The sequence below is a fragment of the Myotis lucifugus genome, unplaced genomic scaffold, assembly GCF_000147115.1.
Source record: "Myotis lucifugus unplaced genomic scaffold, Myoluc2.0 scaffold_125, whole genome shotgun sequence".
Taxonomy (NCBI): domain Eukaryota; kingdom Metazoa; phylum Chordata; class Mammalia; order Chiroptera; family Vespertilionidae; genus Myotis; species Myotis lucifugus.
Window position 1 is genome coordinate 1,033,599 of NW_005871173.1, and position 27,733 is coordinate 1,061,331.

Below are 27,733 nucleotides of genomic sequence, written 5' to 3' on the forward strand. Positions count from 1 at the left end.
TCGATTCCATGCTGGCGAGTCTGTGCGATTGTCTCTGCATGTTTTCAGATAATTTTAAATGCCAACGAATGTTTCATTAGGACAAGGCAATGCATAGAACTTGACATGGTTTTTTCAACCTATTCTAATTTTCTTGCTAAATTTTCATAATTTTAAAATAGAACATACCTTCGTCTTTTGTAGTGGATTCATGATGGGTTACAGATAATCCAAGCTTGTTTAACCACCTATAATTTAAATAGAAAATAAACATTTGACCAAAGAGATTCACCTTTCCCTAGATCATGAAAGAAGGTTTTGGGCCAAACTTTATAATAAACTTGTCAGAATCCTAGGGTCAGTCTAAACATTTTCAGCACAAATTTGTGGTATTGAAACCTAAGACCTCTGGTTTCACAATATTTTCATTACTTAGGGCACTCTTTTTTAAATATATATTTTTTATTGATTTTAGAGAAGAAGGGAGAGGGATAGATAGAAACATCAATGAGAAGAGAGAATCATTGATTGGGTGCCTCCTGCACACCCCACACTGGGGATTGAGCCCTCAACCTGGGCATGTGCTCTGACCAGGAATCAAACCATACTTCCTGGTTCATAGGTCAATGCTCAACCACTGAGCCATGCCAGCCGGGCTACTCAGGGCAATCTTTGCAAGAAAAGAAAAGAAATGAGGTGGCCCATTATCCAGTTGACTACTGTGGGGAACATTACATATTCTAAATAGATGAACAAACATATTTTTTGCAATTGTACATTTGAAATTGTTAGCAACCATGAAAATCTTTATTAAGTTTAGTAACTTTACCATTGAAGTTTTAGCTCTGTAATTCTTCTTTTTTTTTTTTTTTTACAGAGAGGAAGGGAGAGGGATAGAGTTAGAAACATCGATGAGAGAGAAACATCGATCAGCTGCTTCCTGCACACCCCCCACTGGGGATGTGCCCGCAACCAAGGTACATGCCCTTGACCGGAATCGAACCTGGGACCCTTGAATCCGCAGGCCTACGCTCTATCCGCTGAGCCAAGCCGGTTAGGGCAGCTCTGTAATTCTTAAAATGTCTGTTCATTTCACACAAAAATAAAGAAAAGATGATACATTTTTAAGCCAGAATTTTTATTTTAATCAGTAAAAGATCTAGCTAGAGCTAGATAGGTATTCCTAAACTGGGGAAAATTTTAATTCCTTGAATAATGTTATGTAAAACAAAAACTGTCCATGTCATCTCTTCTATTGATTTACCATTTTGTTGGCCATGAATTCCAACTAAACATCAATAACAAAAATAGAACTAGACGACCCTTAAGGAACTCAAACTTGGCTTATGACTTCAGGTGACTGCAGTTCTTTCTCAAGGGTTTTGCTAGGAACATATTTTATAACACTGAATTTTTAAAAGATATAAAAGGTCTATTTCATATGCTCCTAACTATATAACCTATTTAAAGGGAAAATACTATTTGGGGGCAGTGATCATTAAGCAATTAATTTTCCACATCTTTCCAGTTTTCTGTATTTTTAAAAATGTTCCATATTGTGTATTACTTTTGAGAAACCAGAGCCTTTAATAGTGGCCTAAGTCTACCAATACCAACAAAATAACGATGCTATGCACTTCAGGATTCACTTACTAGTATCCCTTTCACTTCCCTGAGACCTGTAATGCCTCATGAACAATTTACAGGCCACACACCAAGGACAGAAGTATTGCACATTCCCATCTGTCAATCAGTTAGGAATCTTTACCCAGCTCTCCACCTGCCATGGCCTTGCTGCATTTTTTAACAGAAAATATAAAATAAATTGGATTGCTAAAAATAAATAAAATAGGACTGCCTGCGAGGAAAAGGTGAGTCCCAGCCTCATCTCTGAAAACCCCTTCAGCACCATGAGTGGCTCTTAATGGCCACTTGAAACTGGAATAATACCTGAGTCCAGCTCATGCCATAGGCACTGGAAAATGTTCATCAAGACCCAACAGAATAAACAACAAAACAAGGAAGCAGGAAATCCTACCAAAACAATGCAAATGGCTAATAAACATATGGAGAAAATTCTCAGCTTCAACTGTTTTTGGGGTAATGCACATTCAAACACGGGAAAATATTTTTCACCACTAGATGGGCAACATTTTAAATATCTCTGATTTCTAGAATTTAGGAGAAAATATTGTAATCTTTTTTGAGTTGAACATGAAAATTGATGCGCCCAATTCAATGCAGGCAATACAATGATAGTATTCAAATTTTAAATATCCATCCTTTTTGCCCAATGAGTCTAACTATAAATATCTAGCTTACAAAACACAACTTCATTACACAAATGACAAAAACCAGAAAATAAAACATAATACAATATAATTGTCCATCAATAGGAAAATGGATCAAGTATGGCACTGATTCTATCGGTACCGTGTTATGATGGAGCTAATAAAAGGACAGGTGGGAAGCCTTGTAATGACCTGGGAAAATCCTACCATACTGTGAAGTGAAAAAAAGAAAGTGAAAACATGTTTAGGCTGATTCCATGTACTTTTAAAACTAAGTATTTGTATACATCCACACACTGATATGCAAAGAAAGCCTCAGGGAGGCTATACAGCATACTGTTAAAAGTGGTTAATCCCAGGGAGAGAAGCTGGGGATATGGGGAGGTTTTCACGTTGCATACTTCTGTATTATATGATTCTTTTATCTATATTTTTATTGATTTCAGAGAGGAAAGGAGAGGGAAAGAAAAATAGAAACATCAATGACGAGAGAGAATCATTGATCGGCTGCTCCCTGCACGCCCCCGACTGGGAATCAAGCCCGTAACCCAGGCATGTGCCCTTGACCAGAATTGAACCTGGGACCCTTCAGTCCACAGGCCAACACTCTATCCACTGAGCCAAACCAGCTAGGGCTGTATTATATGATTTTTACAAGAATATATTTTACGTGTCACCTAACTAAAAGAAATATTTAAAAGCACATTGTTAAACATTGATCAGGCAAAGCGCAATGAATTAAATGATTCACTTTTAAAATACCAAAAATAAACTCATTCTTAGTTTATACATAATTTCATAATTATATAAGCTAATCCCCCCAAAAAAGTATATAAAAGTGAAATAGACAACAAATTTTGACATTATCAAGACAAAAATGGTTTTAAATTGAGAATGCCTGAAACAAGCAAAGACACGAAAATACAGAAACATAGCAGAATGGAAGAGTATTGACAATAAAAAAGGATTCCTCCCAGCCCTTACCCAAAAACCATGTCCTTTTACTAGTAATTGCCATGGTTAGTTACTTGCTGTGAAAAACTGGTGATTGATCAGAATCTTGTTTGAGTGTTTTCTTTCCAGCACCCACTGGCTTAGAGCACCTCCTTTGCTAAGAACATTTTAGTTAAACATCGAGGCAGTAGAAAATTTTCTATTTGTGGCTAAATAGATGGATGCACAATAAGACTGGTATTTACACAGAAGATGACAGATGTTCCCGGGAGTGTGTTGTATGTTGACTTGCTGTGAATGTGTGTGTTGGAGAAACACAAGTGTTAAGAATTTGATGTGAAAACAAAGCACATGCTTCCCGCAAGCACCGTGGGAGAAAGGCAGCTACCACCAGCCTCTGTTCAGAAACCAGCTCTTTCCTTCCCCTTCACCACTTATCCCGTCCTGATACATCGAGGGTCCCTTCAGAGCACACAGCATAGCTATTAACCTTAACTGCCTTTCCCTTCATCGTCCCAGAGAGAAATGTCACCACCCAAAGTGCCATTTCCCAAGGAGGAGGGCTTCTAAAGCAGAACCTGTCTCTCCAGATGCCCTCACGCCCTCCTTCCCCAGCATCTCGGCAGCCCCCTGAGAAACACGCAGCCACGTGATGAACTGGCTCCAACAGGCCACCTCAGTAGGAAAAGAGACTCCTCAGGGGCTAATGCAGAACAAACCCTTCAACACCACATGAACAACCTGTGGGGACGTTAGCCTGGAGGCCCCAAGAGATTCTGCATTGATGGCTATTAGAAAAGCCATCTTCAGAATAATAAAACTTAACAATCTACATATATAAAAGCCTACGTGACCGTTATGATCAGTCCACCGAACAACCAGTCAATCAGTCTCTATGATGTCCACTGATCACCAGGGGGCAGACGCTCAATGCAGGAGCTGCCCCCTGGTGGTCAGTGCGCTCCCACAGCCAACCTCCTGCAGGTGGCTAACCTCCCCGGAGTCCCTCCCCCAAGCCGGTCAGCCCTGATCGGACCCAGTTGGGACTGGGCGAGATGGCCCAGATCGACCATGATCTCCGGCCAGGCTGAGGGACTCCACCCATGCACGAATTCATGCACTGGGTCTCTAGTGTATCATAAATCAAAGAAATTATGATATATTTGGGCACAGACAAAATGGGCCATTTGTCTATGAGTGGCCACATGGACAGTTTTAAACTCTAAAGGTCATTCCAAACTATGGTATCAGAACACCTTACATTCAAATTTCAATTTACACCTTGCTTGTAAGCTGGAAAGATAAGTGTTAACATGATTTCAAGTAAAATTAATAGATCTTCACAGCATAGACTGTCAATAAGATCTTGGCTTCGGTAACTACGAAAGGCTTTGACTTAGCCAACCAGGCAGAGTGTATATGTCTTAGTTATACTACTAGTTAATACGCATGCAACTCTGCTTGCTGTCAGATCTCTGCAAATGGAAAACACGAAAACTGAAAACAAGTGGACTAGAAACATAAACATAAACTGGAAAAGAGGGTGAGCAAGAAGCAAAATAATACAGATGTGTGATTTATAAAGCAAATCTGCCTGAACTGTAACAGGTTTAATAACTTTGTACTGGTTCACAAATGTATTTTGTGATGCCGGAAGAGAAATTCACAGATAACAAAACACTGAGCACTAACTGTTTCTCTGGTAAACTCGGTCTCACCCTCCCCTCGTCAGAGAGAACAGAACCACTTTGAAAGATCCAGCCACAGGATGGGGAGGAAGGATGTAGACAGGAAGGAAGCTGGAGATACAAGACGCTGTTTGAGAGAAGCCAGGGACAGCAGGAGGCTATGAGGGGAGATGGGGGAGGGGGGCCATTTGGGGTTAATGGATGGCTCAGCTCCAGACTAACTGGGGCTCCAAATACTGCTAGGCAAGACAGTAAGCTTTCCACACACCCCGTTCACCCCTAGGGCTTGCTAATCAATAGGATTTAGAGTTACTCATGTAAATAAAAAAGAGCTTTGACAGTGAAGTTTTAAAAATCTTCTCCTTTTGTGTGTCTGCTCTTATTTTTTTCAGACACTTGAGAAAGCCAGGAAGGAAAAGCTAAAATCAGAAAGAGGGAAGAAAGAACTTCTCTCTTTCTCCAAGTCAACAAAAGACTTGTTTGAAAGACTCAATTGTCAATTCCTTGCCTTGTTATTTCTAACACTGGTTTTCTCAATAAAAAGCTCTTCTGCCCTCACATGAAGGGTTGTGGTGGGGAGATGAGTGTAGGGAACCAATGAGAAGGCTTCCAGCTAGACTGGGCTGCTCACGGGATAGCCTATAAGGTGTGTGTGTGCTCATTCGTGTATGCTTGGTGAAAAGCAGTTTTTCTTTAAGTTTCTAGAGCAAGAGGGCAAAAAGAAGTTATATAAGGCAGATAGAACAGGAAAATCATTATATGTAAATAAATAAAATAGATTAAGCCATAAACTCCATGAATGAATTATGTCTGCATTCTTTATTTCTAGTGTCTTGGATCTGCTACAATGGGACAATAGCAGGTGTTCCACAGACATATTTTAATTAATTATTAAGGTAATAAGAGACACTAAGAATTCTTGCCCTAGCCAGTGTCAGCCTAGTGCACTAGGGTCTTGGGTTCGATTCCTAGTCAAGGGCACGTACCTGGATTGCAGGTCTGATCTCCCATCCTGTCCGGGGGTGGGTGCAGGAGGCAACCAATCAACTGATCTATGTGTGTGTCTCTCTCTCCTCCTCCCTCCCTCCCTTCCAGTCTCTCTAAAAAAATATCAATGGAAAAAATATCCTCAGGTGAGGATTAACAAACCAAAAAAAAAAGGAGAGAGAAAGATACTAAGAATTCTGAAAATAGAGCTTAGAGTGCTCTCTGAAGCCTCAAGCAGGTAGTACTAGATGCATACAGTCCACTTATTTAAACAGAACAAACAGGAATCAGGAATTTAGGGACATAAAACTTATGTCAGCTATACTCTGAACAAGAATGTTCTGCAAAATATTTGTGATTGCACATGGAGAGCTAATAAATGCATGACTCATCATGGTATCACACAGCACATATGAGACACTGTAAAGACCAGAATTCTGAAAGCTGGATGATCAGTTATATAATACTTTCCAGCCTTCTCCCCGTGATTCTGATTCTCATTTTAACATTCTCTTACAATTATTTGTCTCTTCCTTTCTCAACTTAGTGGTTCCCTCAGAAGAATCTCATTACTTCTTCCAAAAATAGCCATTTTGATATGTACAGTTCTCCAAAATGCTCCCAAATACTAGAGCAGAAAGCAAGAAGACTTTGTAGCTGCTAAAGAGATTAATCCTTAAAGCATGAGAAGTTAATAAAAAAATAACTGATATAAACATCTGATTAAAATTCAAACACCTGTCCAAAGTAAGACTATTCCCATAGAGAATGGATTTAGCAATTCCCTCTACTTACACATTCATTTCTTGCGTATTCTCAGCTGCAAAATAAAAGGTCTTGATCTGTGGATGGCTGATCTTGAAAGCACTTGAAGGGGGAAAGCACAGACACATACAAAATTAGTGCTTGTAATCATCAATGGGTTTGAAAATAAATCAGTCAAATATAAATATAGTAAGTGCACCTGCTTTCTTTGTAACTTTACAGAAAATAATTTAGTCACATTAAATACCTATTGTCTAATCTCTATTTCATTTAAAAAACAGAGCGTTGGCCTAACCGGTTTGGCTCAGTGGATAGAGCGTCGGCCTGTGGACTCAAGGGTCCCAGGTTTGATTCCGCTCAAGGGCATGTACCTTGGTTGTGGGCACATCCCCAGTAGGGGGCATGCAAGAGGCAGCTGATCGATGTTTCTCTCTCATTGATGTTTCTAACTCTCTATCCCTCTCCCCTCCTCTCTGTAAAAAATCAATAAAATATATTTTTAAAAAAAGAAAACAGAGGGTTAATTCATCATGTATGAACATCCAGAACAGGACTGTGTGTTAACTGGTCAGTGGTTTCTATTTAAAACATGGGCATGTTCTTTTATTTTCATTTACTAACTACTTTGCTATTGAGATAATACATTAAAATATAGAGTGACAGAGGTGTCACTTCAAAATACTTAGATCAACTCGTTCAAGAACAGTCTAATTCAATCAAATATGTATGAGCATTTGTTTACATGAAAATAATCCAGTATAAAACTTGTGATAACCCATCAAAAACCTTATCCAGCCACTCTCTAGCACATAAAACATATGAGGTAGACTTAGTTTCAAATAAAAGTATAAAACATTAAAGATAACAAATAATAAAGTGCTCCCCTTTACCATTTAGACCGGAAGTCCTACAGTACGGGGCAAGGACATTTATAAATAATTTGGTCAAAACTACAAGAATCATCACAAACTTGTGTATCACTGGATATGTGCAGCTACACCATAGTGGCAAGGGCTTAAAGCTAGCACCAGTTTATTCATTTTCTTAGAAATAAGCTAATCAGTTGCTGATACTAGTAACATAGATCAATAGGAAATGCCCTTTTCTTTTTTTAAATATATTTTATTGATTTTTTTACAGAGAGGAAGGGAGAGGGATAGAGAATTAGAAACATCGATGAGAGAGAAACATCGATCAGCTGCCTCCTGCACACTCCCTACTGGGGATGTGCCCGCAACCAAGGTACATGCCCTTGAGCGGAATCAAACCTGGGACCCTTGAGTCCGCAGGCCGACGCTCTATCCACTGAGCCAAACCGGTTAAGGCAGGAAATGCCCTTTTCTAACAAAACAGGAAAAGATGTCAAAGGTAGAAGAAAGATTAAGGAAAAGGTAAAGAGGACATATATACAAAATGCAGCTGGATGCTGTCAAGAACACCTGATTGGGAGGCTGGATAGCTGGTCTAGAGCTAGCCCTTCCATGAGTTCTAGACAAGTCCAAACTCTCTGGGCTATTCCCTTCTCAATAAAACTGGGACCATGGCTGATGACTCTTTTTCCTGTTTGTTCTCAAATCTTTGGAACTTAAATTACATCAAGGTGTCATCCCCAAGTCGAAGACATCTCAAGAGAATTCAATTTCAAGATTGCTACTGATAATTCTATTATAAACTAAGGAAAAGTAGTCTTGCTATAATATAGACAGCTCTGGAGAATTCTATTTAACTAGTCATTCTCTTCACAAGGACAAAACTTTGACATCTGACCACCCTGTCAGTTCTGGAAGGGAGCTTGTTTTTAATTCTGTCACAGACACAGTCGTCAACAACATGCCATGCCAAAGCTCCATGGGGTTTTAAAATCCATCTGCTCCACAAAATGCAATTCCTGAAAATAAGAGGTTAAAAGCTTCTATTATTGTTGGGGTGCCAACCCTTGAAGCTCAAAGTTCTCAGACATTGAGTGTTACTTTCATTAACTTCCAAATCACCACATCACCCAAGGAACTTTATGAAGGGATAGTATTATCCTGGCTCAGAGTTTTGTGGGAATTAATAGACAACTTACTGCTTTTTTCTGCATTCAGATGCTTTCTCCACAGTGAAGTCAGGCAGGTTGACAAATCCTTCAGCTTTTTCTGCCTGAAACACATACACACCACATATATGAATCAGTGCCTTAGTCTTGCAGTTAGGTTATTGAGATTACATACAATGAATAAAGAGAGCATAGATGAAATAAAGGAGAATCAAAAGATATCTTCCTGAATCGGCACTGGACTTATCCTAGATACACATTTTAGTAGAGAAGTTTGATAGTCTCCTGTAAAGTCATCTGGAATCTTTCCATCAGTAGTAACATGACACAGCTTAGGGATGGACGGCCATTGTATGGCGCCCAAAGGAACTGCCCCGCCCCTTCCTCTCTTTCTAAACCATCAGAGCTATGCTTTCTGCTGAGCCTATAGGCATCCTCAGCATCATTCCCATCCTACTCCTCTAGGAAGCCACAGCACATAAGATGGAACCTAATTAGCACTCATATATGGTGGACAGAGGCTTGACTTTGGAGTTAGTAAATTGAGGTTCATACATAGATTTATCACTTATTGGTTGTTATATGACTTAAATGAGTTCAGGTAAATAAAACACTTAATGGACACCCAACAAACATTATTTCCTCTCCCAAGACTGCAGGAAGTTCCTTGGGGAATAAATCACAGAGTCATATCTGGTAAAATCTCAGTTCCATAACTGACCCCTCGGAGTTCTTTCTACACAGGAAAGACTGCAGAAGAAAGAGGCACTTTTGAGACATAATATGAATGCCACTTTAAAACATCAATATTTTTATAGGACATGCACTCATTCTTCCACAGTCTCAAAGGTGCTCACCCTTCCCCATTCCCTCAGCCTAGAATAAGTGCCTTCCCTCAGCACCCAGCACCAAGGGTGGGCTTCACTTACATACTTCTTACTATATTTGCTTATCTGGTTATGTGCCTGTTTCCCCAATAGACTGTGAGTACTTTGAAGGAAATACTCCTGTCATTTATATTATATCGTTAATACTTAGGACAAGGCAAGTGTTCAACGCCTGTGGAATAAAAAATGAGTTTTATAAATGAATGAATGATAAGAAACTGTTTTTTTTTCCTCTGACAATAAAGTACTAAAATGAGATGCAGAAGCCACTTTGGAAAAACAGTTTAACAGTTTCTAAAATATATAAACATATAATTGGCATACGAACCAGCAATTCCACTTGCAGGTATCTACCCAAGAGAAATGAAAGCATACACCCACACAAAGATTTGCATGCAAATATTATAGCAGCATTGTTCATAATAGACACAAACTAAAAACAACTTAAATGTCCATCAACTGGTGAATAAATAGTATGGTATATTCTTACAATGAAATATTGTTTAGTGAACTATGAGCACATGCTAAAAGCATAAATGAACCTTGAAAACATTATGCTAAGCTAAGTGAAAGTTAGATACAAGAAATCTATATAATTCCATTGCATGAAGTGTAGAAAAAAGGCAAATGTGAGGAGACAAAAGGTAGAATGTGATTACTTGGAGTTGGGGGTGAGAATGAAGATTAAATGTAAATGGGCATGAAGACTTTTATTGCTATAATAAAAATGATTTATAATTGATTTATTAAGATGGTGGCATCACTCGGTAAATTTACCAAAAATTATTGAATTGTAAATTTAAATAGAATGAATTTTATGGTATATAAAATATATTTCAAGAAAGCTGTTTTTCAAAACATGAGATGCAGGAAAAGTTTGGAGAATAAAAAGCTATCAATGAAATCCTTCCCATTGGGCTGTCAGTAACATTTGAAAGAAGGTAAAATATGAGGTCTCTGATGATCCTGCTTATGACTCAATATGATTGGTTCAAACATTAGACAGATAATTGGTTTAATATTTCTTACAGTCTATGGTGTAAGCCTAACTATAGCTTCAATTTTGGACTACAGGAATTTTAGAAACTAAAATATTTTATTTTAAATTCACCACCCTTCAGACATATTTTTAAAATTGATTAAAATAGGACATCAAATTTTAATATTTAAATACAAATTGAGCGTTCATTGCCATCAAAAAGTCTGGCTTTTTCACATTACAGATATGTGCCAAAATAGACAAAATTACTTAAGTACCTGCATAAGTCAGAAAGGTAGAAGGGCAGACCTAGAAAAATAAGAGTGATGTGTATTTTTCAAAGGCTAAGTCAGAGAAGACCAAACCAGCAACAGATGAAGTCTAATAGAAGAAATTATTATGTATTTCATGGTTAAAAATAAAAAGTATCATTATCTTTCTATTCTCAGTGAAACCATATTACCTTGATTCAAAGAAACCTGATTTTTTTTACACTTTACTAACTCTGAAATCAAGAGGCATCTTAGAATCTACGTGGACTTTCATTGCAGCATTTCCCCCCTCAAAACCTGTCACTAAACAAATTACAGGTCTTTAAATAAAATCTTCACTTTGAGGGAAAAATCATCTTAAAAACAAAATATAGATTTTTTGTAATATGCTTTTGTGTTTATGTGTAAATATGAATTTAACATTATTGGGATTAATGTTAAAATAAAATGTAAGTGAGGTGACTCAATGACTCTCAGAGTCTGGAGAAGCTGCACACTCCTGTTCTCCAAATGGGTGTGTGGTTTGCTCAGTGTTCCCAGCTCCCTGGAAACAGGCAAAGTCTGAACTCTAAGCAAAGCTGCCCATTCTCCTGTCACCTTAGGACAGTTGTCACTAAATTCTCATGCACACAGACTTGTGACCGCTAGAGAAATTTGAATTATAGTCTCTAAAACACAGGCCTAAAATCAACTGAGATGGAAGAAAACATAAAGCCAATAGTGAAGGTTCTAGTTCTACAGAGAAATGGTCTCAGACACGGCTGGTGGTCATGCAGAAGCAACGCAATGGAAGGAAACTGGGCAGTAACGAGCAAAACTGCATGGACCCTCTGACCTAAAATCCCACTCCTAGGATCTGTCCTAATATAATGATGTGCAATGACATGTGCATTGCACCATTTTTGCAACAAAAGAGACTGTAAAGAATCCAAGTGCCTATCATTGGGCGGGGGGAGGGGGGCGTTAAATAAACTGTGGCATCCACATGTCAAAAATAATGATAAGAAAATGACATATGCATCATAGGGCAATCTCCAGGAAATGGCAAAAGAAAAAGCAAGGTACAGTGCCACAGATATAGTATGCTAATTTTGTGTAAGAAAAGAGAAATCAGGTATGCCTCAGTGTACATACTTGCTTATATCTACAAAAAGAATGAATGGAAAAATAAAACAAAAACAAAAAAGGAGGAAGGAAGAGGGTAGAGGAATAGGAAGGAAAGCAAGACATATCTGGCCGTAATTTGTAATATAGTATTGACTTTGGAATTGGGGTAAATGATATATATTAATAAAACAAACCAAAAAAAGAAGCAATTTCTAAAATTAAAAAACAAATAGAAACCAATGAACCTAATTGAATATAAGCCTGGTGACGTAACCCCACAAATAATGACTCTAAGGGCCCACAGAGCACAGAATTTTGACTATACATAGTGGGATATAATCTAAGACTTTTAAAGTGACATTGCTATTATTTTGTATATAGTTTCAGCAGTTGTTCCCTCTCTCCCTCCCCCCAAAATTGCATTTAATCTAAATGTCCCTTCCTCCCCTCCATAGGCGACAGTCCACGATGACACTGCTTTGTTCTGTCGGATGTGCCCGCTTCCTTTTTGAAAAGGAAGTAGGCAGATTACACACCAAGGCAACCTCCACTCTGCACATATTGCTGGGCAACCAGGCAGAGGGCTGAGCCTATTAGCACTGGGCACTGAAAAATAAAAAAAAGGATGTTTTGTTTTGTTTTGTTTTGTTTTGTTTTGTTTTGTTTTGTTTTCTTCTAGGTATCAGAAGCAGACCTGGCGGTAAGAATGCCTGAAGTCCCTTTAAGAACTATAATAATCTTGACTAACATCTAATAACAGATAACATTTATTGAGAGCTCAGCATAGTCCATTGAGGTAACACTATCTTAAACTTCAGAAGAAAATTAATCAACATCCAAGTGCTAGAATTTATGAAATGATCCGTTTCTAACTTAGACAACTAATGGGCATTATACAATGGGCAAGTTATGTGGTATTATTGAAGTGATAGACACCTCAGACCAGAACCCAGAACTCAATTAAATAATCCTAAGCATGAGATTGAAAAACGTCTTTAGTCACAACGAGGAGCTAAAATTGAAGAGAATTTGCAGTCAATGGATGGCACAAAGAAAGGATCTTGGATTTGGTATCAAGTGTCTCAATGTAAGCCGCCTACTGTGTGATCTTAGGCAGAGCACACAGTGAGAAAACAGGTAGATCCAGCATCTATGTGAACTCGATTTCACATAGATGTATATAATACTGTTACATTGTTAAAACTATAAAAAAAAACTAAGGTTTCATTATTTCATTATCTGATAAGAATTAGGCAAAGGAATGAAAAGAAAGCAAAAGAGAAGGAACGTCCCAAGAAGACAAAGGTGAAATAAGGTAGGTTTGTCACTCTGTCCATTGTCAGCTGAGCCCTCTGAACAGCTGCTTGAGTGTGTCAGCCTTCCCTGTCCTCTTTGCATCAGACTCATCACTGGAAGAAATATTTTAACTTCTTTGGAGAACAAACATGCTAGTAAGCTCACCATAGCCTTCATACATTATTTAGGCAATGTTTTTTATTAAACTATTCTTGCATTTGGTTTTATCTAACATTACCTTATGACTATGATGGGATTTTGACCAAAAGATACTTTATTCTCACAAATGCCTAGAAATTCTACCTAGAAAACATTTAGTAAATGTTTTTGGCAAATAAACAGAAAGGCCCAATTTCCTCCAGACCCCACAGATGCTGGCATTAATTATAAAAATGGACTGAAAATGTCGATGGTGGTAACTATGATGGCTCTGAGGATGCCGAGGCTCTGACAAGGACAAGAGAAAAAGGGGCTCTGAGGGAAGCAGATCCCTTGTAGCAGGTGCTGCTGGTGAGCCCACCACTCCCCCTGATCTAAGCACCCAGGGCCACTGGCCAGGACTCCCACGGACAGCGCCTGCATCTCCCCGTGTGAGGGCTGCCCGGGCTGCCACATCCCTCTTCTCCACCTGTGCTGAGGTGCTGAGGGGGCACTGCCCCCAGGATGAGTCCTCCAGCAAAGCCCACGGGACTTGGTGTGCACAGACCTCAGGTCCTGTCTGAGGTGCATATATTTCACAGGCGCTTGAGAGTCCCCCAGCAGAATGAAGCTTCAGTTACCCACAGCCCTAATCTGTTTGCTAAGGTGAGCTTTCTTAGCTAACTGTCTACCCTTTTTCACTTCCCCATTCCCTCTCCAAGTATTTCCAGTATCGCTTCCCAAATAAACTACTGGTATCCAAATTCTCTTCTCAGCGTATGCTTCTGGGAAACCTGAACCAAAATGCCATTCCTTTCCAAGAAAATGCCTCTACTCACGGTTCCTACTCACAAAAGCCCAGCTGCTTGGCACCCTAAGCCCTCGTCATTATTTCCACCCAAGGTTGACCACCTCACCAGCATATGAGGTGGTATTTAAGTGGTGGCTAGAAGCAACTGGCTCTCTGTTCTATTTGTAAACCAGTTCTCCTAGCTCTCCATTCTTACTTAAATTCTTCATTCTCTCTCTAGGGAGTCATATTTCAAACGAAATTAAGGTACTTGTGAACTTTCTGGTAACCTGGCACACATAATCACTTCCTTCTGAAGCACCATTTTCAAAAGAAATTAAGATGGAAACATCACAATGTAAAAGAACCTTGTGTGATTGTCTATAATACAAAATTCTTAGCATGCAGGCCATTCAGGATCTGACCCTGTCCAATTTTATCTGCCACCTGTCCCTTTTAGAAGCCTTAAAACCCTAGCGATAATTTTCACCTACATAGGGTTGGTCTCTTCAGCAGCATGGCAAAAAAAAAAAAAAAAAAAAAAGAAAGAAAGAAAGAAAGAAAGAAAAGAAAGCACTAAGTAGGAAGGAAAGTTTTAAATGAATAAGAAGAAAATTGATTAAATCTCACTATTACCGAATAAATTACATCTCTTTCATCTAATAAAGTTCGTCTACCATTCATGATTAGAACAGAAGTGGGGAAGAGTAAATAAAGGAACTTCACTTAAGAAAAGTAAAAATCTTGTGCATTTGCTTTCAATATTAAAACTTTAGGAGAAATAAAGAATAAGTTTAGTTCTTTTAAAATCACAGTTAGTCAGTATACCATACTCTTTTTTAAAAATGTATTTTTTTTATTAATTTCAGAGAGGAAGGGAGCGGGAGAGAGAGATAGAAACATCAGCGATGAGAGAGAATCATTGATCGGTTGCCTCCTGCCTGCCTCATACTAGGGGATGAGCCCACAACCCGTGCATGTGCCCTGACTGGGAATGGAACTGGTGACCCCTTGGTGCATCGGTTGACGCTCAACCACTGAGCTACACTGACCAGGCATTAGAACAATTTTTAAAGATGCTACTCGAAAAGTCATTATTTTCCAGTAAAGGATGAAAACCCATTTGCCACAGTAAGTTGCATAAGCTTCAGAGTATGAAAATAGTGGTTAATGTGCTACTGATGAGAACCGTCTCTCTCACCCCCGCCCCTCCCCCGGGTAATAGCTATTTATCCACAGTTCTATTGAACAGATGAGGAGGGGGAGGAAGGCCCAGACAGGTGGGCGGTTTGCCTGAGGTGTAAAGGGCTGCAGCATCAGGGTAGAACCTGTCCTCCTGATTCAGAACCCAGGGATACCTTAGACTCTAGCATGTCATTTCCTTCCGTCTTTTTGGAAGACATTGTTTCAAACAGATTCCCTTAAATTCTGACTCCTTTAAAAAGTACTCAACTTTTAAGAATTTCTGCTTCACAGCTTCCTTTTGACGTGTTCTTAAAGTATGCTCTATGGGAGACTAGCCACGGCAGCACGGTGACAGATGAGTTTATCAGTGAGCTGGTCTGTGGGAGCAGCTGGGCCTTTGCCCCTTAAAGGGACGCGCTCCAGACGGATGATAAATCCTCATGTAATGACTTCTCAGGAAAATCCTCAAATCCAACCCAAAGTTCAGCTCATCCCAGGGGCCACTTCTCATGCTATTGCTTGAGAAATGTACACACAGCCCTCATCACTCCGTCATGAGTTACCTGAACTCTCCTTCCAGGTTAGCAACCACTGAGCTGAAGAATCCCCCAGGGCTGTCTAGCTGATTCCCTTGTTTAATGCCTTAAAATCACCCTTTACTCAGGGGCAGGAGGCAAATTTTAGAATTTCGAGCACGGGAGAAGCCACTGTTATCAAAAGAACCCATTTCTGGCGTCTGAAAACCCTTACCACAATTCTTTTGCCTCCTAAAATCACAATATGATGTAAGCACATTTTACCTAAAGTATACCCAAAATTGCCTTTTCTGTAAGCAATTCCTTTGACTTTTTTGATGTTGTTTTAAGAAGCATGTGATCTTCTCAAAGTGGCTCTGAATTTTGCAGAGATAATGTTCTTGCCACAGTGTATTTGTAAAGAAATGGATGCATAGAGTCACAACACTGACCAAAGGGTATACAGCTGCATAAGAAAATGAAGAACTAGAATCCAGGTGACATTTCTCCTTTATACCATGCTGACAAAATCCACCTTCCTGCCTGCTAGCTTAAAAGAGTGACTAAGTTATAAATACACACGTATGTACACGTATGTGTTCACACACATTTCAATATATGTATATACATATTAACATTTATACACATATATTAATAGTTATACAAACACAAGTTTATAGGTAAGTTCAATGTGTATTGCTTTATATTTAAGTTAGTATATGTATGCTTCTGTATTCTAACTACTGTTAGCTATTTTAAAAGATGTTAGGCCCAACTGGTGTGGCTCAGTGGTTGAGCGCTGACCTATGAACCAAGAGGTTCGATTCCCAGTTAGGGCACATACCCAGGTTGTGGGCTCTATCCCCAGTGTGGGGCATGCAGGAGGCAGCCGATCAATGATTCTCTCTCATCATTGATGTTTCTATCTCTCTTTGTGAAATTAAAAAAAAAATATTTTTTTCAAAAGATTTTAGAATAAAAGGTATTTCTGATTTTAGATTCTGTGGATTGATAAACTATAATAAATCTATATGTAACACAGCAATTATAAATGATGTTTGGATACATATGTATTGCCATGGAAATATGTTGAGAATGTATTGCGTAGAGAGAAAATCAAGTTACAACATTATGCATAGTATCATTTTATTTTTGGAAAACAAAAAATGTTTGGAAATATCACAAAATGTTTACAGTGATCACACCAAAGTGGTAGGATCGTGATTAACCTAAAATAAATTCTCTTAATTCACTTGTTAATTTCTGTCTGTTTGCCTCCCTATCTTTTTCATTTTGCTTAGGTATGTATTCCAGCTTTTCTAAATGAACACATATTATTATACAATATTTTAAAACAATTTTAAATTAATTCAAATGTTCAAGAAACAAGACACGATGGATTCCACCGAGGAAAGATAAAGTCAGACAGAAGTTGTGGCATCGCCAGGGAAAGCACTATGCATCGCCCACCAGAGGCAGCAGGCCAGTGCTGCATCCCTTGAGTGGGCAGTTCAGTCACTGGCGTGCACCAGGCGGATGGGCCTGGGATACAGCCAAGCCCACGTCATTCGCTCTAGCGCCATCATCCAAAGCAGCCAGCATATCATTGCCTCCTGAGAACAAGCCAAGACATGAGGGATTACACAGTCTTGGTGTTTTACAATTGATTGTGAAAAGTTTGGGGGAAAATATAAAGGAAAACAAATTGGCAACATAAGAAATTGCTCCCACATTCTATGAATTTAGCAAGCAGGAGTTATTAATAACTGCCTGCCCCAACTACAGACTGGCCTGATCATAAAACTATGATGCGACACCATGAGTTTAGAAATACATTGTGGGAACTACCAAGGAAAATAAATATCAGGACACAGTGATAGCATCATAGACAACCTATAGATGAAGGCAAATGTCCATTTCAAAGATTGTCTCTGCATACCTGAAATTATAATGAGGGAAGTAACAGAATTGTAAAGGTCCCCCATCATTCCTGTGTTCGGGTTTTAAGCGAACTGCTCACTGACAGCTGCTGAAACATCATTTGGCCCTGTATAGCCCCTATATCCCAGTTCTCAACATCTTGCCTTTCATGTAGTATGCCCCAAATTTTCAGTTTCCACTCTCGTCCAGGAGTTCATGGCTCACCGCCTGCATTTTGTCACACTCTCCCACTGGCCTGTGGAAAGGTCCTTTATTCTATTCTCCAATACCTCCCATGAGTGAGTGCTAGGTTCATATTTTCACATGCCAATTTCATTAGATCATCTTCTGATTCGAGAATATGCGGTGGCTGCCTACTCCCTCCTGGATCCAATCCACATCCCCGCACTGTATGGGCCCCGTTTACTGGCCCTGGCTCACCGCTACATGTTCTACCGTTGAAGCTTGGGTGGGGAGGTGGGGAAGTAGGAGAGATATGGGTCAGAAAACTCTCACAAGCCAGTAAATGAATTTGTACTTTATCCTAGGGGTAAGGAAAAACAATTGTGTGGATTTTAAACCCAGGATTTTAAACAGCATGAATTTTTATGGCTATTAAACTTGAATCTGCTTTTGTAAGACTTGGCATACAATTCTTGTGTGCTGTATTGCATTTAAGCACATAATATGAGGTGAGAAAAATGGCAGATGAGTGTCTGGACTTGACTTTTCTCAAGGAAGTCTAGCTAGTACTGTTCGAAGCCGCAAAGCATTGTGAAAAAAGAAGGTACGCCAGGAGTCAATTCCTGGGTGACAGCAGTAACAAAAAATGCCAAGAGAGGGGAGGAGGCGGTGGTCTCCCCAGGCACTGTCAGGGAACAGTAGAGACAACAAAGGGGTCCCATGAGGTCACTGGTACTTTCTCAGGAGAATTACCCTAAATTTCATTTCTAGAGTTGTTCTCTCAGAACCCTATGGAAGGAGGAAACAAGGTGTCTAATCATGTCACCTACGTGCAGTCAGATTTGCATACGGCAACCATCCTGGGCTAAGGATATTCCTCTATGACACAGTCACAGAATTAAGGAGGTGGAAGGGTCCTTCCATCACCTACCACTAGTTTAATAGGATAACTCCGTTGCCAGGTAACAACACATTTATTCTCCATTCAATGTTGCTGACCTAACTCTACTTAGGTACAGGATTTGCTACCTGAATATCACTCTGTATGCATCTGCAAGTGAGGCCCGGGGTACTTGAGTGTGTCTGATGCTGTCTCCGCTTCCTCTTTCTAATCTGGCCTCAGTCAACAATGCTGCTCCCTGTGGAGGCAGGAGATTCCTAATGCCCAAAATAGTAATTCATTGCTTAAGCCCAGTGAGCTGATGAAGCCAAATAACACAAATCCGTAACTGTGTGCTGTTCAGCAGGGGCTCCTTTAAATTCTATAAAGACAAGGACAGCACCCGGGGCATCTCTGCTGAATAATTTGATCGGATGAGAAAATGAATGCCACGTTTCTATCTGAGCTTTGTTATTTCCCACAGATGCGCCATTCTCCATCAGCACCCAATCCTTCCAACAACCTCTGGAAATTCCTGGGGAGCTATTAAAATGTAAATCAGTAAGTCCTCTCATTTTATAAAAGATACAGACTCTCACTTGCCACAACTACCCAAAAGCAAGAGCCTAAAATAAGATGAAACAAGAGGTTGAAGTTTACATTAACATTAACTCTTCTTAAGAAGAAAACAGTATTTGTTTAGGAAAAATCCCTTAGGATAGCAGGTTAGACCCCAGCTCCAGGTTGCCTTAATTTGGGTAAAACCATTCCATGCTGGACAAGAAGATAAACGAATCCAGGAGGGCAAAAGAGAAGAGAGAAAAGGAGACGGTGGAAGATTGCATGCTTATCAAGGTGACTCTTTGTGAACCTCCCAAATCTTCGATCAAGTTGTTAAAACTCACAAAAGGCTTGAGGAAATATCCTATATAATAAAAGGGTAATATGCAAATTGACCCTAACAGCAGAATGACTGGGAATGACTGGTCACTATGACACACACTGACCACCAGGGGGCAGACGCTAAATGCAGGAGCTGCCCCCTGGTGGTCAGTGCGCTCCCACAGGGGGAGCTCTGCTCAGCCACAAGCCAGGCTGACGGCTGCCAGGCTGACAGCTGCCAGGCTAACGGCTGCCAGCACAGCGGTGGTGGCGGGAGCCTCTCCCGCCTCCTCAGCAGCGCTAAGGATGTCCGACTGCAGCTTAGGCCTGCTCCCCGCTGGCAAGTGGACATCCCCTGAGGGCTCCCGGGCTACCAGAGGGATGTCTGACTGCCAGCTTAGGCCCGCTCCCCCCAGGGAGCGGGCCTAAGCCAACAGGTGGACATCCCCTGAGGGGTCCCAGACTACGAGAGGGCACAGACCGAGCTGAGGGACACCCCCCCCCCCGGGCCTCTAGTATTTTTATAGAACTTGAAGAATTGTACAGCATGTTTTGCACAGGGGTGTCGGAGAGGGTACAGAGAGAAACACAGAGAAGAATGCTTATTCCACATCATTAGAATTGGATTTGGGTCCAGTTTAACCTCTTCTTTACAGAATGGGTGCCTGTGAATTAGTGATTAGTGAATGTGAATTTATCAACTAAAAATTTTTCCCACAAACTATACACAGAACTTATTTTACATTTATAAAATTGCATGCTCTAATACTCTGTTGCTTGCTCTACGGCACATACAAGTCACTTTAAAAGAATGCCGTCATCCTATATAATAAAAGCCTAATATACAAATCAACCGAACGGTGGAACAGCAGAATGACCGGTCGCTATGACGCACACTGCACCAGGGGGCAGATGCTCAACACAAGAGCTGCCCTCAGCCCGCAGGCCCCAGGCCAGCCAATGTGGGTGCCAACAGGGGGCTCCCCAATTGTCCTGCCGGTTGCCCCACATATCAGCACTGATCGCCAGCCAGGCCTAGGGACCCGTGCACGAATTTCATGCACTGGGCCTCTAGTATAAAAATAATTGTCCTGGCTTAGGAGTAATTCCTAACTTTTCCTTAGTTGATCAGAGGATATCCATTGCTGATCTTCACTTTACCCCCAAAACAAACTCAATCTCTGCTGAGATTAGCCACTGGCTACTCTGAGGTTAATGGAGAGAGTTCCTATGTGAAAAATCTCTACTCATTCAATTTTCAACAACATCATCGTTTTCAAAATGTCTCAAGCCAGGAAAGATCAGCACACCTTCTAACAATAACTTTATTCCTAGCCCTTTCCAAACAGAAAACTAGCCTGTGAAGAAAACCATAAAAGCATACTGCCTCAAAATGATAGATTAGACAATTCTCTTATCAAGATTGTCCAAGCATAATTTAACACCATCACTGAACATGCCAAAGAACAAGACACAATAGTCACCGACTATTAGCTATTCCAAAACCAACCCATCTAATGAAGAAGGTCACAGGAAAAGATAGTAAAGGAGGAAAAATGAAAATAGTGTCTGTGAACTGACACTCCTAATAGGTCTTAAAGCTGCGTCCCTTTTCTTGTAGAGACTTTAACAATGTATATTTCCCATATCCAATGCTGTCCACGTAAATCCTGAGATAATTGGAATCTCTCATAGAATAGTAACATTAATAGACACGGAAAGTCTCCTTTATAAGGACATACATTTGCATGGCCTTCTCCAACCAAAGATAAGTCAGTCAAGCAGCGAGGCTTTCTCTTCTGTAAAACACAGAATGACCTACATATGTACTGGACCAGAAATGGTTTCTAGAACTTGTTTATTTCCTCTGTTCCAAGTCTCAGAAATAAAAAAAAAAATTAACTTTCTCAATGGGATCATCTGCTCAACAAGGATCTTCAGTGCATCCTTGGTGAGAGAGGCTGGGGATGGGAGGGAGAGTGGACTCACCAACTGATTGCTGTACCAATATAGGGAGGATGCCTTCAGTACCACCCAGAACTTCTTCCATTTGTTGCTCAGGAAAGTTCCTTTCTCCTTTTTCTTATAGAGCCACCCTTGGCAGTCCGCGTGCCCCAGGTCTTTACACGATATCCTCCTTCGGCTCATCGTGAAAAAGCCTGCAACAGTTACATGAAAAGATGGTCACGTATTACCCCAATGTATATGACAGAGCAAGGAAACTTCATTTTTTACCTCCTGGGAGCTGGATTATTTTTAACCAAGATTTATGCAAAAAATGCAAAAAAAAGAGTCATTTATCTCTTTTATTTTTAAACATTCATTTAGTGCTTAGAAGGTACCAAGACATGACCAAAGAAACAGTGAGACTAGCATGCAAGTGTTAGTCTAAGACTATTATTCAACAAGAACAAGTGGAAAAATTAAAATCCTGAGGCTGCCGGGCACATCGCGGCACAGACAGAGCTCCTGTCAGCAGTAACAGCAGTAGTTACGCAATTGACAGAAAAGGGTTAATGCCCACCAAACACACAGCCACTCTCTGACCCCGTGCCAGCCTTTCAAAGCCCTACTGACACCCCACAAGAGATTAAGCCAAATGAACAGCATGCCGGCATTTCTTAAAATCGACCCCAAAATAACCCAACATTAATCTGCTGTGCACCTCCTGACATCAACAGTAAGACAGACAAAAAGCTGACCCCAAGGAAGGCACCCAAGAGAAAAAGAAACACACACGTGCAAAAGGGGGATGAACAAACAAAAGCGATCTCATTACCTTGAGTTTTCTTTCCCGGCTTCTGACGCAAGGGAACCTGCTGAAAATGCAGGAAGGGAAGAAAAGAGGAAATTTCTGATTGTGTTGTAACATTTGTAAAGAGAGAAGGAGGGAGGAGGTGGCAGTGTTTGTGAGCAGGATGAAGCTAAAAAAAACCTCTCCAAGCAGAGCTGAGGGGAGCTATAGCTGAGGCACAAAATGTGCTAATTAGAATCAATAGACATTAAGCTGAACCTGAAAAAAAAAAACAAACACGTAACACAACGTTTATCACTAATGTTTCCTGTTTCCACCCACAGGCAGCCTTCTCACTACCACTTTAGTTATGACAGGACACTGCTCACTGAAGTTCTTAAAAATATGTCTCTATTTCCCTTTTAGTTTTTTGTGAGAGGAAAAAAATGTATGTATCTATCCTGCTTCTTTCCTTGCAATTTCTAAATAACAATTATTTAAATAAACCTGGAAGATAATCATTGCAGTCTCACAATACTACCGGTTTGCATCGGATCAAAAAATTCAAGGTCCAGCTACCACAGGAATTAAATATCCCAGAAAAAGGAATGCCAGTCTCTGTGGTGAGATCTAAGTAGCCATCAAGCCTCCTTATCAGGAAAGTTTTATCTACAGGCAAATTTAAATTGCTTATTTGTCTTAAGTCCCCATGAGTAATTCTCACATTCTAAAAAATCAATATTGACTCCTATTTTATAATAGCTCTGCAAATACTCAAATCAGGCATAAGACACAAATCTGAAATACACATTTTTCATTATACATTTTAAACCATTCGTGTAAAATCAGACCATCCGCAAAACTAGAAAACAACAACAACAACAAATGGCCCTCTTTGTGTGTGTGTGGGTGGGTGGGTGGGTGAGTGTGGGTGTGTAGAAAGAAAGACATTTTAGATTTAAAAAGTTTCTTTTTTTTCCTCCACAATATCTAAGCTGAATTTACTCGGGTTTAAATGACAGATTTTTATGCTAACAAGTAAAGAATTTGAAAAAAAAATTATACATAATTGAAAAGCAGTTCTAAAAGTTGGTAGGCCACCTTATTACAACATCTTATATTATTCCAGATGCATCTGGCTAGTATTCTACATATCTAACTATGGATCCAATAGTTTTTATATATGGTTCTATTATACATATAAAGAGGGAATATAATATAGAATTAGGATGGGATTATTTTAGTCTGAAATCAATTCATGACTGTCATAATTAGCAGCTGTTACCCAGAAAAAAATTCATTTACCACTCAGAACCCACTTCATTTGTAAAATCAAGATACTCATAATTCCAATCCTAAGGTCTCATAATATTTAATGAGACTGTATGTGAAAATATTCTGAAAACTAAAAATCATTATTTTATACAATTATACATAACATAACATTACATGACTATAGATATAAACAAATACTTCATGTCTAATAAACAGAAATTTCATAATAACTTTTTAGGATAAGTAAAACTTGTATTTCTTTCAGCAACAATGATGAAGTCAAAGTGCTTAAATTATATTTTCTGGAAAATCGCAAACTGACTTTTTATTTTACAAGTGTTAGAACAAAATTTTATCCCCAAAGAAATTAATCATCCTTGTGGGGAAAAACAAGGACATAACAAAGGCAATAATTGTTCTAAATTTAGTCAAGAATGGACATGCTGCAGTCAAGACACATGACTAAGCTGTAGGCATGTTATCACATCAAGGTCCTAGTCTCATCTCCACTTCACAAAATATCTTCCACTCCTGCATCCTGGTCTAAAATCCCAACCATTCCCTCAAATGGCTTTTTTTATATGCAGTTCTCTGAGATCAGTAAAACCAATAGTAGCTATCCACAAAATATTTCAGCCCAAATATGTACATTATTTGGAGAGCTAACACTTATCCAAGCGCCAGGACGAAGGGCAGGGGAGTAAATTTGGATAGTGGGAGTGATTTGAAAGCAGTGGGTCCAGAAGAGACTAGGCTAGGGAGTACTCAAGACCAACTAAGAACCAAGCAACAGGGAGAAAGCGAGCTAGCTGTACAGAGACGTTCCTAGAGGGTTCTGGCCCCAGACTGACAAGGTGAAATTGCATTACTAGAGCTCACAGGAAAAGAGCAACTTTAATAAGAATGAGAGAGAGAGAGAGAGTCACAAGAGGACGGCTGTAGGATCTGTGAAGGGAACCTGTGAATCTCCTCCACCCATCCCTTATGAACGACTTAAGGCTGGTTCTAGAGACAACCCCAGAGCAAACTGTAGTCTTTGTCTCAATCTTGCCCAAGACTAGTCCTTGGTCTGCACTAGATTCCCGTGCCGAGGGTGGATAAGAAGTGGGAGCTCTAAGCAGGACAATCCCTATAACAGGGTAATCACCAACATCAAGAAAGAACTTTATTTAGACTGTTTTAAAGGGGGGAAGGGGAGTTCAGTCACTGGGTCAACTCTCCTTAAGAGCACTTCTCTTAAAGTAAATTATTTCACAATCTGTATAACTGTTGAAACCATTCCCCCAACGAGAAACAGACTGCATATTATAGAAATAACAAATTACAGGGAGTTTCAGTTTCACTTGATATATATGAATTTGAAACCTATATTGGTTGACATCAGAGAATGAAAACAATCTTGAGAACTTTAGTGAGTTGGAGATACATCTTACTCCTCACAACAGGAAGTGGAACTGGCGAACTAGTCAGTTTCAAAAAGATCTTACATGTGGTTTTTTCACTGAGTGAGAAAAAAAAAAAAAAGGCGAACACCGGTTGAGCATGTTATGAGATAGTTTTTCAACAGGGGAATTATAACTCTTTCTCACAACAATAATCCAGAGCCTACTAAGATATTTTTATCATATTATTTTCTTCCCATTGGAATGTTATGGGTAAAATTTAAAAATTACTCTAAATTATGAATTTGCCCTCACTTGCTTCTAAAGTTGGGGGTAAACTTTTCTTTTAAATACATTTTTTCTTTTGATTTAAAAGAATACTTTTACTTTTTAAGATGGTTAAAAACAGCATTTGGTCACCAATCACTCAAAAACACAAGCATACAAAGAAACCAGTACAAAATATAAAAAGGGACCTCTTTTGATGTTGAATGATGTTAACACCCAGGATAATTATTACATTGACTACGAATATATACAGTAACTAGTGGCCCGGTGCATGAAATTCATGCACATTAAAAGGGAATTAATTAGAGGAAATATTTTAATATTGCTATTTGCCCTTTCTCTATAATAGAAGTGTCAGAGATGAAAAAAAATTAGTAAAATGTATATGAAAATCTCCCTCCTGTCAGAGTCTGGGGCATGCCGTGGGACCTAGAGTCAAGTCCCTGCCCACCACCCGCACATGCTTCGAAAACACAGGAGACACAGACCCGGCTGGCCCCACCCCCATTGGGTGAGACCCAGACCCAGCTGGCCCCAACCCCATCAAGCCCCACCAGGCGAGGGGTGCGGCCTGAGGTTCCCGTCAAGCCCCGCTGGGCAGGGAGGCATAGCCTGAGGTCCCCTGTCAAGCCCCACTGGGCAGGGGGTATGGCCTGAGGTCCCCCGTCAAGCCCTGCCAGGCGAGGGGTGTGGCTTAAGGTCCCTGTCAAGCCCCGTGGGGCAGAGGGCATGGCCTGAGTTCTCCCAGCCCAGTGACGGGGTGGGGGGTGCGGCCTGAGGTCTCCCATCACGTCCCGTGGGGCGAGAGGGGTGGCCTGAGGTCCCCTGTCAAGCCCCATAGGGCAGGGGTGCGGCCTGAGGTCCCTTGCCTTGGCCAGGCGCCATGCAGCCATAGGTCCCTGCTGTTTGGTTGTGATGTTATGGCATCCCAGCTAATTTGCATATTCTTGTATTATATAGATCAGGGGTCCTCAAACTTTTTAAACAGGGGGCCAGTTCACTGTCCCTCAGACCGTTGGAGGGCCGGACTATAGTTTAAAAAAAAACTATGAACAGCCGAGACCGGTTTGGCTCAGTGGATGGAGCGTCGGCTTGCGGACTGGGGGGTCCCGGGTTCGGTTCCGGTCAGGGGCATGTACCTGGGTTGCGGGCACATCCCCAGTGGGGGATGTGCAGGAGGCAGCTGATTTACCCTCATGCTATATTAAAATTAACAGTAAGACAGTTCATGATTACATCAAACTTCATAATGATCTTGGTATTTAGCAAAATTATACAGTGATATGCTGCTAAATGGCCCCTGATTTGTAACATTTACCTAATTTCCATGGTGTAAAGCCTCAATTGCTGTCAATTTTAAACTATCAATACTTTAACCAAGCCACAAAATTTCCTATATATTTTAGGGCCAGGCCAACACCAATTGATACAGCTGTTAGGGATATTTCTCCCCAACACTTTTCCCCACAAACATCTTTACTCCTTCCTAGAAAATTAAACTGAATTTTTAAAGGGAAGTTTAAAGCTTTTAATTATTAAAATTTTGCCTGTGAAAATACATGAAAAACTTGCTTAATTTTTTCAGAAGACTACCTACCTTAAATATTACATAATAGATTAATATTTTATAAAATCTCTATTAGTGGAAAATGGAGAGAGATAATAGACAGTCTAATCATAATAGTAATAGGAAACGCTGACAGCTAAGAAATATACATGAAGCTTATACACATATAATTTTTGCCACATGGCACACACTGATCTCACTCTTTTCATAAATGCTGGGACTGAATTCTCATATTTGTGGCTTAGGTGCTATTTTTTATTCCCACATTATAGGAAAGGAAATTGAAGCAAATGGAGTTTTAGTATTTTGCCCAAAGTCACAAAAGTCAATGGCAAAATGCAAATATTTATTTTGAGAATAAAACTTACAAAAGTAGTAGTTTGATAAGATGTTTGCTTGTGTTGTTGGTATGGTATAAAGGAGTAGGACAGGGAAGCAAGTCTAGAGTTCAAGGGGAAGCTGAGTGCAATGGCACTTTCTACATAGAAGAGAAATAGAAGAAATAAAGAAAGGAGGACTGGGAAGAAGAAAGAGACAGGAGAGAAAGATCCAGAGGAGAGGAGCGAAAGAAGCGAGTGGGCACAGGGAGAGGAAGGTGAGGAGGAGGAGGAAGAGGAGGAGGAGGGGGAGGGGGGAGGAGGGGGAGGAGGAAGTTAGAACATGGACAGTGAGGGAGAGCAAAAGTGTCAGGGAAAATCTTGGAGTTTCTAGCTCAAACATTTGGATAAATGACAGCACTATAGAGAGCATA

The 27,733-nt window shown here is 40.0% G+C and overlaps 1 protein-coding gene across 1 annotated transcript in view; it reads right to left on the bottom strand.

Annotated features, from left to right (window-relative positions):
• Window positions 1–27,733, bottom strand: part of IPCEF1 (interaction protein for cytohesin exchange factors 1) — a 71,480-nt gene that overhangs the window by 36,138 nt on the left and 7,609 nt on the right. Inside the window, exons 2-6 of the mRNA XM_023758182.1 lie at window positions 22,516–22,555; window positions 21,726–21,895; window positions 8,733–8,806; window positions 6,695–6,766; window positions 169–227 (exon numbers count right to left, since the gene is read on the bottom strand). Coding sequence (XP_023613950.1) covers window positions 169–227; window positions 6,695–6,766; window positions 8,733–8,806; window positions 21,726–21,895; window positions 22,516–22,555 — 415 coding nt within the window. The remainder of the gene's footprint in view (window positions 1–168; window positions 228–6,694; window positions 6,767–8,732; window positions 8,807–21,725; window positions 21,896–22,515; window positions 22,556–27,733) is intronic.